The sequence below is a fragment of the Aulonocara sp. 'chitande type north' Nkhata Bay genome, linkage group LG7 (assembly GCF_057382095.1).
Source record: "Aulonocara sp. 'chitande type north' Nkhata Bay isolate Kocher_YH1m ecotype deep benthic linkage group LG7, A_spYH_male_GT1.1, whole genome shotgun sequence".
In the NCBI taxonomy this organism is placed as follows: Eukaryota; Metazoa; Chordata; class Actinopteri; order Cichliformes; family Cichlidae; genus Aulonocara; species Aulonocara sp. 'chitande type north' Nkhata Bay.
The window spans coordinates 52,287,423-52,299,224 of record NC_141350.1 but is presented as its reverse complement, the minus strand read 5'-3'; the positions used below and the strand labels follow the sequence as shown (position 1 = coordinate 52,299,224).

At 42.0% G+C, this 11,802-nt stretch overlaps 1 protein-coding gene across 2 annotated transcripts in view; it reads right to left on the bottom strand.

The window, feature by feature from the left end:
• Positions 1-825: 825 nt before the first annotated feature.
• Positions 826-11,802, bottom strand: part of fibcd1b (fibrinogen C domain containing 1b) — a 141,310-nt gene continuing 130,333 nt past the window's right edge. For both annotated transcript variants that reach the window (XM_086301217.1, XM_086301218.1), the window contains 2 exons: positions 8,592-8,771; positions 826-5,069 (listed from right to left, as the gene is read on the bottom strand). In XM_086301217.1, the coding sequence (XP_086157343.1) occupies positions 4,804-5,069; positions 8,592-8,771 (446 nt within the window). In that variant the 3' untranslated portion in view covers positions 826-4,803. The remainder of the gene's footprint in view (positions 5,070-8,591; positions 8,772-11,802) is intronic.

Sequence of the window (11,802 nt, the reverse complement as noted above, 5' to 3'; positions counted from 1 at the left end):
AACTTTCCTGAAAATCAAAATCACGTTTTTCCTCCGATATGCACTTTGATTACATTCTCAGATTCTATGAGACTTTATTTGCTAAGAGCCTGAGTTCAACAATGTTAGATCCATTTCAAAGAAAGTTTCACAAATGCTACCTAACAGCAGCTAATCGAAGCAACAAAGGAAATGTTCACTGATAGAAAAGTTCAGGAAATCCTCACCAACTTACCTCAGTACCTTTAATAAACTGATGCTATCCTGTAAAGAAGAGTGGGCCAAAACTGTTAGCAATTTACTTTTTATCTTTAATACAAATATACCTCATTATTTTAGATAACACAAACACCTCATATCACATATTTACATTTTATCAGTTATCACATTTATGTCACATCTTTTATTACACAAATAAGTGATATAGAATAGAGTGTTGAAAGAGAACGCCATACCCATGCGATACCAGGTTCTGTGTCTAGAGAGGGGTTGTTTTTCTGCTCTTCTCTTACAGGGAGATGTCCAGTAAAGAAAGTATAAGATGAACCAAGCACTGGGTCCAGCTCCATATAAGGGAAGAAGCCAAGGCTAAACCAACTTTTAAACAATGACATTAATATTCTGTTTCTGTGTCTCATAATAAAAGTGTTTACTGTGTGGGTGTGGTGCACTTTGTCTGTTTGGCATGCTGAACAGAGGAGGAGACAGTCACTGTTATTATGCTTAATAAATTAGAAAACTTGTACTTTGAGTTTTTTTTTTCTTTCTTCCACAATGATGTCAGAGTTTGATAAAATCATACAGAAATCTATGTGTTATTTCAAGTTATTAATGCTAATAACAAGGTATTGGATCATTCCGTGCACTTAGGTATACACTTATGTGAAATTAATGCTAAAACTAACTTGGAACTTATACTAGAAATGGGGCCAATGTCCAGTCATGCAGTTATATGTCCTGATTGAGCATGGTGATGGTCTTCTTTAGTTTTCCCAAGGAACAACTCTGTGGAACAACTCTAAAATAGCTGCAGCATCATTTCTGACAAACAAAAATTCAATTTACCTCTGCATTTAGTTTGCAGCAGAAAAGTTGTTGAAAGTTGATATTATCTAAACCCTCGCCGAGCAAAGCTATAACTACGTGGCTCGACCCCAGAGACCCAAAGCTTTTTTTTTTTCTTTTCTTTGTCTGCTTAGTCTACCTTTCAAAACCAAGGACATGCTTTGTGGTACTTTATCGTGGTTGATGTTCCAAAACGTTAACAAGTTTTTCTTTTGACAAGCAGAAGGCTACTAAATGCTTCTTACAAACACAGAACCACACGCCTATAGATGTGTATGGATGCGCTGCTAGAGACAGAGACAGCGAGAGAGACACAAATGCTTCGGCGTGTGCTCCATTTATAAAATGTGAATGTTTATTAAATGTTGACAAGAACATTAAAACACAGTATCAAGATTCAGCAAAACAATCTATAGTACTTCACCAAAAATAAAAGGAAAAAAGAAAAACATACTTAGTTCTGCGCTGGGAATGAAGGAATGGGCGGGCTGGGAGAGCGGAGATGGGAGTAGGGGAAGAAAAACAGAGCAATAAAAGGGATAGGAGTTAGGAGCGGAAAGAGCAGAGAGAGGAATTTAGGAGCCGGGGTTGGCAGCACAGGCTAAGGCAATTAAGGAGGTACAAAGTAAGAAAGGGGTTTGGGGACGTGGCGGATCGATGGAGAGGGTGCGGATACTCTGTAATGAGTGGGTTAACTGGGAATTATCAGAGCCTCTGATTTCACTTCTTTTATCATCTCTTCCATCGGAGACTTAGCAAGCTGCAGCAGCAAAGAGTGACAATGAAGGCCTTTAACACAGAGGGAAGGAGGGGTGGGGTGGTGGATCATCATGGCAAATAATACATGTCTTTACACTTAAATAACAAGGGAAACATAGCGCTAACGTATACAGTGAGCACAAAGTCATGTTGAGGCGAACAGAGAATTCGGGAGCGGGTTGTCAGGATTCGAGGGCACAAGCGCAGTTCAACACAGTACCAAGAAGGTGGTGTCCATTTTAATGGGATCACAATCACAATAAGTAATAGTTCATTATTAGAATTATGTAAATCTCTCTGTTATCAACACAAATAGCGAGGGAGGCATGTAGTACATAGGCATCACATTACTTCAGAATTCCACAGAGAGACACACCCAGCCTCCTGTTCTCTTGTCTGGCTCATGCACGTTGGGCGTGTACAAACCGACGCATGTGCATATACGTGTACACACAGAAACACTGCAGATGCACGCTTGCGCTCACGCATACCGACGCTCCGTCCGGCAAAGAGACACGCACATACTCACGATTCGCACACATACTCAACGAGCGGTCCAATTCCCTCTCCTCGAGCGACTCCGCACAGTTCCAGCTTGTCTCGGAATTGACAATAGCGCACCGCACACTCTGTGCCACAATAACATCTGCAGGCATGTGTAACGTGTCTTCGGCGCTTCTTCGATGAAAAGACGTGGCAGGAGTCCACCACCACGACGTGACATATACCGCGTGTGCATAGCCGAGGCGCTAGCAGGAACACACACAGAAACGGGATCCTTCATCAAAGCACCGGGGATGACAGAAAAACTCACAGCTGTTCCAGTGTCAGAGGTATTAAGTGCAACATTGCTCGGTGCTACACGTTAACTCACTGTCAGCTGGAGCGACACCCTTTAGCACGGATTCAAAACTGCTTCCAAGTGACTCTCCAAAGCCAAGTAATCACAAAGGTCGCAAATGTCCAGCAAGGCAGCTATTGTGCCTGAGGAGGTTCAAAAAACTCTTATCATTGTGCCTTTGACATAAAGACTGAAATTTGTGCTGCAGATTAGAGCGGGCATGTGCTTAAGGGATAATCATGTTACTCTTCTTCACTTGGATCTGGCCTAAGGAGCGCCACTCCCCACCTTTTGCTCATTTTATAAGAAGGGGGGGAAAGTTATTTTGCTCCACATGTTGCATTTTCTTCTTCTTTTTTTGAACCAGTGGATTTTGTAAAGTCTATGTGTTTGAGTTCTCTTTGTGTTGTAGCATAGTAAGAAACAGATTCTCATGCTCTAAAAGTCATACACACTGTACAATAAAATCTACAGATATTTTAAAGCTTTTATTACATCCAAAAAAAAGTTGATTCACCGACTTTAAAAAAGAGACGGGAAAAAAAATCGGGATTGCACTGTTTTCCGCCCATGTGCTGTGAATTTTTTCTTTCCTTTTTTTTTTAAACTGACTTCATCTTTTTTTCTTTTTTTGCTTTGTTTTCTGTAGGCAGTTTGGATGTTGCCATGACTCTGAAGAAAAAAGACGGCGGTTGAGAGCGTCAAATCTTATTTTATAGCATCTTTCGCTCCGTTTGCATGACAAGATAAAACCGTATCGCACAAACCGATTCCACAATAATCATCTGGAAACAACAGAGAGAGGAAAAAAAACGTACAAAAGAGAGGACAAACAAGAAAGGGGGGCGTGAAGTTTCCTCGGGTCTCTTTCAGTGGCTCCATCAGTTTCTTCTAAGTTGTTGTCTTTTCCTGCTTTAATTCGTTACATCCCTTGCAGGCGTATTTCAGCTACTTAGTTGGACAGAGTGCAGGTAAGCCAGCCGTGCATCATGCTTAGTCTTTCTGTGCTAAACATTGTAGTCAATCGAGATGCTCTACTGAACCCGTGACAGGAAATTGATAGTGTTAGAGAACTCTGTCTGTCTGTCTCTCTCTGTCTCAGGCACACACACATTCTCTCTCTCTCTCTTACACGCACACACACACACACACACACACACACACACACACACACACACACACACACACACACACACACACACACACACACACACACAAAGTGCTGGGTTACCATCTGTGAGTGCTGCATCAGTTGGCCAGTACTCAGCTGGCAGGCAGATCAGACAAAGTGCCCAATATGCTCCCTAATGGTCCAAGTCAGATGAATGACATCCTCCACTGTCTCTTCTTTTCCCCCCCATCCTTTTCTTGCACCTCTTCTTCTTCACCTACTTCATCTCCCCAGTTTGATTCACTCTGCCCCCCCCCCCCCATTCCTTCCACCAATTTAGCTCCTGTCAAATTGTTTCCTCATTTTCTCCGTCTCGCTCTCATTATCGGAGCGCCCATACTTCTCGCCACTTTCCCTGCCGGGGCTCATTCGGACAGATCAAAGATGTAAATGTGACGTAGTGCACCACTGCCCTGTCCCCTTCTCCCTGGTAAAACTTGAGAGTTTCTTTGCAGAGGGTGGGGGTGGGGTTTGCGGGGTTGAATAATTTCCATATTCTGTCTTCATGTTTTGTGAACGGCGGTTGTCTTCACATATTTTACAGGAGTGGGCAGTGGAACTGAGTGCCATGTCAGCACAGGTTAGGTCAGGTTGATGTCAGGGGACCCATTTTACTTCAGAGGGGGGCTGGACCACATTGACAGACCCGGAGCAGTGGACTGTTGTTGGTTCAGGGCTCTGGTAAGCTGTTTTTGTGAACTAAACGTTCAAAAATAAGAGCGTCCGGGTTATTTAATTTCTCAAAGAATGGGACCACGGGAAGGATTAAGGTAGCCAGGGTGACTAGTAGCTGAGTGAGCGAGGAAGAGGAGCAAAAAAATGGAAGAGAGACATCACGAGAAAACAGCAGAGTCAACTAAAGTCAAAGATGCACGTTTTAGTGAATAAACAATATCGAGACAAGTAACTCCATCAAGCTGTCAGAAACTGTGGTTTATAATGTTTGAAAATTTTCTTCTTCTTTTTTTTTTTCCTTCTCGTGTCAGTTTCATTTATTCTCTGGGTCGCGGGTCGGGCGTATCTTAATCTCGGAGAATTTGAGGGAGTACTGCCAGCCAGTCCAGGAGGACCACTCAATGCCATCGGCATAGGAGGTGTGCTGACCGCGCAGGTACTGGCCGTTAAGGTTGGAGGTGTGGCAGTTTCGGTACCACCACGCGCCATGGTAGAAGGAGGCGCAGTTATTCTCCGAGTGGTCGTTATCTTTGTCTTTGGTGGTGAACTTCATTCCATTGTGCTTCAACAGAGAATCACCTAAAAAAAAGAAAAGAACGGCAATTAAATTTGAATGTGTCAGTACACACAAAATAGTCGTATAACTGAAGTTAATGAATAAAACAACATAGATGAATCTGTAACTTCATAAAAATATGTTCTGCATCTAAGAGTGTAATTCAACTGTAATTAAATGAAATTTAAACTGCCTTTTAAACTAAATTACAGTTTAATTATACTTGCCTACAAATACTTAAAAGTAGAAATACTAGAATAATGCGGTGACAAATCAGGTTTTTAGAAGGAACAGAGGAACAATTAGACTGTAAGTAAATTTAAGTTCTGGGTATTTTACAAGAAACGCGATCCAAATCGCACAGTTAGAACATTTTCCGTACTGCATCATTTCTTGGTAATTTTGTGGGAAAAACAAAGAACATTTTGGGTAAATGGACTGGTTCTCATCTAACGCTTTTCTACTCTTCTGAGCACTTAAAGCGCTTCACACAACTAGTGCATTCACCCATAAGCACAAGCACAATTTTCTTAGTGCTTTCTAACTAACATTCACACTCCGATGGATGCATCAGAGAGCAACTTGGGGTTAGTATCTTGTCCAAGGATATTTGGCATGCAGACGAGGGGAAGCCGGGAATCAAACCACCAACCTTCCAATCAGTAGATGACTGATCCTGCTCTACCGCCTGAGCTACAGCCACCCCCACAGCCACTTTTTCCATCGTACATTGTAAGCACACTGTACCTTTTGGAACACGGACTGTATTATGTGGTGGCAAAACTTTGCCTAACTATCAGATATTTTACAGGACACGAGGATGTTTGAACAGTCATTGTTAAAAAAGGGTTTCTCCCCATCATTATGTCACGAGACCCCATATTTTAATGGGACCTGTTTTTTCTTAATTAATTCTTAATAAAAAAACCCTCCATATTATGGCCCGTGGCCCAAAAAGTATACCATATTTATGATGTGACATAATTAATCTGATTTCATTGCTAAATTACCCACATAGTACTTAAATTTACTTACATTACAATTATGTCTTTGTTTCCTGCAAAAACCGAACTTGTTTGTGTTTGTAGGTAAATATAATTGCATTTTTGTTCAAATAAATGAAAGTGAAATTCCATTGAATTCCATCGGGATTTACTCTCTTAGTAAAGTATATATTATTAAGTGTTACTGAAATAATAGCTATCTCCTTTACATCTTTCATCAGAACATTCTTGGTTTAGAAACCTGTAATTAGACATATACACAAGCGATTAACTTCAAAAGACCTCACAACTTTCCAATTATTCTTTTTTTTGTTTTGTAGAGAGAAAGAGATAAAGGAATAAAAATACAGCTCCAGTGTCCTCCTGAGTATTTCTTGTCATTAGCTGAAGCAGTAGGTCAGACGGCTTTGTAGGCAGTTACTCAAAGGTTCTGTGGCGACCTTTTAATAACACTCCCCAAATGATTTCATTATTTCATTAGGTTGTTAATGGATACAAATCTTTCAGATGATACATGAGACATACTAAATGGTCTGTCTCACATATGTTGATGTCATGGTTTTAGGTACGGCCATATTGTTCTTCCCTCCCTCGAGGTCTGAGTGTTTTCACATCCCCTTGCCCTCTGTGCCCTCATTCCGGTTATGTCTTTGTGTTTGTTTATGTGGTGTGTGTTTACCCCTACATCTTGCCCCTCAGTCTTTTGCTAAGTCAGGGTATTTTGTCCACTTTAAGAAATTTAGTATAATAATGTAACTTTTGTAACAGCTTCAAAGAGCTTTAAAAGCGTACTTATTCTATAAGAGGGCATTCTTTCCCATAACCTCTCATTGTGATTATGGCAGTGATGAAAGACCACTGCAGGGATGTGGCGCAGCCAAGTTGCATCACCTAAGTGGACCTAATAGTGGTCTGAAAGGTCAATCTGATCCACACAGCTGAAAATATCGCTCTGACTATTTAAAGATTTATTACTGGCAAATCCTCTCACACTGACAACTGTTTTGCGAGCCGCTGCTGTAAATTCACCAGGAAAATGAAAGTAACGCCCTTGCAGATGCTGCGGTAGACCAAAAGTTTCCTGCAAATGGATGTTGAAAGAGCTCATAATGTCCAATAAACTCCCCATACATTTCCTCCACTCTTTGCCCCTTCAAAATTTTTTTTTTTTGGAAAAAAAGCAGGCTTCACACTGTGACTAGAAATGGATAGAGGGATAAAGTGGTGAGCAGAATGAAAGAGTGCTCACCAGTCATCAGGTGAAGCCTAACAGCTCGTCAGGGCATCAAACAGCCCTTAATTGCCCAGGATGTGGCCGCACAGCTTCTTACCCTCTCACTTTGCCCTGCTCCACTTGCTATTTGGCATTACTATGGTAACCGCTCGGTAGGAAAAATAATTTGACAGGCATGTCTGATATTCACGTTGTGTGCCGCTTGATGTTAGGAGAAATTAGATAGTGGGGGAGTAGAACAAGGGAAAAAAATGCTTACTGGTGTCAACAGTACAATGATGTCCAGAGCTAGGAAGAAAAGGGGAAGGGTGGGGGAGGGGCGCAAAAACAGGCTCATTTACAAGGCAGAGGATGCCACTTGGGTGGCTTGGGGGCCGGCAGCCTCCTCTGATGCCCATTAAGATCCAGCTGCTCCCAGTAGAAACGAGCACCTGTCTGCTGATCAAAAGCAGCCAGAGCTATGGAAAATACTACTAATAATAACAGTAGAGCTGCTGTGGGGGAAGCTGACGTGAGAGTGTGACTATCCCGAGAGAGTTGGAGTAGCCATAATTTGACTGGATTCAAATGTCCAGCAGGCAAACGAGTTCAAGGTCAGGCTTTGAAGAGGACAGGCCTGGAGTTTTACAGGAATTTTAGCAGAGCCATAGCTGGAGGAACACCCCATCATACATACAACCCATTTTTCTCTTCCTCCTTCGCTTCATTGCCTTCTCTGTCCCTTAAATATCTCTATCCTCATTTTTATTTACCTCTTTTTCTCCCACACCTGTCCCCCTAGTTCTCCCATCCCAGTTTCCTCCAGTCGCCCTCCTTCTTATCGACTACTCTCCTCCCCGCTCTCATATCTGTCCCCATTCTCTCTCTGTCTGTTCTCAAAGCACTGCTCCCCAAAGCTTCTTTAAATTGCTTCTTCATTTCAATGGCAGCTTTTTTGTTTACGCTGCAGGTCAAGCACGGCAATTATTTGGCAGTAATTTAATCAAGGTGACAGGTAGCTGGCTTGAATCTCATGATGAGTGAGCAGAGAAACAGACACTAGCAGTCCCTCACTCTGAGCACTCTCTGCAAAGCTTAACAAGTGGACACGTCTACTGCACTGCAAAAATAATGCACAGTTATATTTGCTGGAATGCAGAATACGAGAGGCGTTGGCTGGACTTTCGCACACTGCTGTGTTTGCCATTAGGTTGAACGAAGGGGAAAAAAATAATATGTGCAAAACAAATATGGTGTATACTAATCAGAGTGCACAGTATGTCTTCCAAGAAAAGCCTTAATGAGTTCACTGAGTACACAGCACATACCTGCATTGCCTGAATAGTCTCCCACAGTCAAAGGGTATCCGTCATCATCGGCGTCCACCGAGAAGAGGCCCACTCCGAAGGTGCCATACTGGGCGTACGCTGTGTTATTTTCAAAGTCCTCCAGGTCGATACGTAGCTCATAGTTCCCCTGGATGGACAGGGCATGGATCTGCTTTAGCCCTGCAGGGAGAAAAAAGAGCGAGACACAGACCAAAATAATCCATTACCAAGTACTGCCGTTATTCTCAGCAAGCAATATAAAGCTATTTCAGCAGCCTCTCAATGCCATACATTTTCTGGAAATAAGCTGTAACATGGTTTTTGTCCCATTTAGAGTCTCTCCCTGCATGTGTAGGGTTTCTTTCCAAAACAAGATTAGAGTTTCTTTTCAAAGTGTGTGTGGGTGTGGACTGCTCACACTGCTGAATGCTTGGAGGTTAGAGAACCCAGCTGAATCTATTGAATCCATCAGCGTTTCTCCTCTTGAATGAATGGCACCAGACACTGACCCCGCTTCAAGTGTAGTTCAAAATTGTATTAATCATGTTCGTGTATCACAAGATAATATTGGTTTATTTATAAGAACCGTGTTTATGTTTAGCATGTTGACTTTTCAGTATGGGTTTTAAGCCATTTGAATCACCAAAGTCTATTGATTACCAGTTGACATTATTTTGAAGGCTCCCAGATAAGGTGGCGATGTCCTGGATTTCTCAAAGCAGACAGGCTGCGTTTTGTATTTTATCATGTGCTTGCAAGGCTGGGCAGCCTTATCCGGGACAGTGTCTTACTTTAAGAGGAGAAGATCGTCTTTCTTCAAAAGAAGAGGGTACCAATGTCCCGTAAGTCAATTTCTAGATTATTTCCCCTTGCTGTCTTGGACAACAAGCATACTCAGCCATAAACCTATCATTTCATCATCAAAGGATGCATTATTAAATGCAAATTTCACAACATCGCTGCTCCCTGGATGATAGAAAAATACAGATTTGTAAATCCTGGGCTCACCCACAGTTGTTTTTAGAAGTACTTTTTCACAAGATGCTGTGAGAAAAACTAAGCACACCTTTACTGCTATCATAGGAATTAATCAAGATCAGTTAATCAAGTGCTGATACTCAAGTGCACTTGATTAATTGATCTGTAGCATTCACGTATGTGTTGATGCTGCCAATCTTCCAAGGACTGACTGTCCCAGAGAAACTGGAAAAAATCATTAAGCTACATTGCAGACTCTACAGGCCTCAGTTGACATTTTAAATGTTAAAGTTCATGTCAGGACAATTATATGAAGACTGAACAACCAAGGCTCAGCAAGACTTTTCCTTTGGACGGGCCAAAGTGGAGAGGTCTGTGGTCTGGTCATGATACACAGCTCCCAGTTTGGCAAAAACCAAACACAACACATCAGCACAAACACCTCATAATAAGGCTACGTTCACACTGCAGGTCTTAATGCTCAATTCCGATATTTTGATCAAATCCGATCTTTTTGTCTCCTCGTTCACGCTACAAATAAAATGCGACAGCAAACGCGCTCCAGTGTGAACGCTCAAAGCGGCCCGCATGCGCAAAAGAAGATGTCACACACAACGCGCTCTGTTTAGATCCAGAGCAAACAATATCGTTTGACTGATGGCCCTTAATATAAAGACTTCGGACTTCACGTTTCCCAATTTTTGCTTTAAGTTATTACATAATGATGTAAATAACCTACTAATGATCCTTATTGCTGTTTTAGAGAGGAGCGGTGCTTCAAAGGATAGTTGCAGATTTCTGTCAGAATCTGCAGATTATGCAGTACAAATAAAACGTTAACATTTCTCCAACGTTGTCTTCCCAGCAGGTTCACCGGATGGCCAGGAAGCGTTCGCAATGTCCTATCTGGCGCTTCTCCGGCGCTGATAATTAGCGTCTGTCTTGTGTCAGTGACGTAAAAGATGGATTTAATGCAACATGACCGTTCACACAGCAGTCGCTTTCTGAAACGTCGGATATGTATCGCATTCAGTACCAAATACGAAAGTGACCCAGATCGGATTTGAAAATATCGGATTTGTGCCGTTCACACTGTCATACCATGATCGGATATGGGTCGCATAGGGTCAAAAAATTTGATGCGCTTTCGCCTGCAGTGTGAACGTAGCCTAACTGTCAAGCATGGTGATGGAAGGGTGCTGATTTGGGTTTTTTTCGCTGCCACTTGACCTGGACAGTCTGCAGTCAGTGAGGTATTCGAGACTCACATGTGAGTCAAGACTCACACTGTGGCAAATTAGGTCATGCAACAGGACAATTATCCCAAGCACAACAGCAAATCTACAAAAGAAAGGAATCAAGGTGTCACAATGACCCAGTCAAAGTCCAGACCTCAAACCAAACCAGCAGCAAACCTCAGTGGACTGAAATGATGTGAAGCAGAGTGATACAAAATTCCTCCACAACGAGAGACTGATAGAGTCATACAGTAAATGAATGTCAAGGTGTCGTTACCAAATGCAGTTCTAGAAGCTGTTAAATCATGGGGTGTAATTACATTTTCACAGGCCAGCATAGAGTCCTTTTCACATGACTGTAATTTGCTTTACATTTGTTCCAAATGCACTAATAAAACACTATTTAAACTCTCAGATGTCAGGGACGCAATCATTTCAATTCTTATCAGATCTGTGATATTCAAAAAAGACAGTGAGGGAGGTATTAACAAAAAATAAGCTGCTATTATGAACACAATTTTATCTAAAGCAAGAATCAGATCAATACGTGTAACTGGGCATGAGGCGCAGATTAAGTCTGATTTTACTGACGTGTGAAGTCCCAGCTCATTAAGGCTCAGAACCAAAAGGAAGAAATGTACTAGATTGGAAATTCTTTGCAAATTAAAAATAGCATCCAAAAAGCATTTTCAGTTTCAAGAAAATCTTAAGTTGTCAATATGTTCTAAGTTTGTGTATTGCTTTCATATCCAAGACATATTCCAAAGACCTCTTTATAAACTCACAGTCCATGTTCAACCCTTTCAGCTGTTTTAGATTCATGCCTGTCATCGTTCTCTCGATCCCCCGGATGGATCTTTTAATTATCGCTAAACCCTTAAACGAACGTATGCAAGACAGAAAGTGCCAGAGGGAAAACAGGGTTGCCCTCCCTTCTTCCTTGCCCCCTCCTGCTCTACGTGTCCTCCCTGCTGCGTTGTAGTGATGGCGCTTCC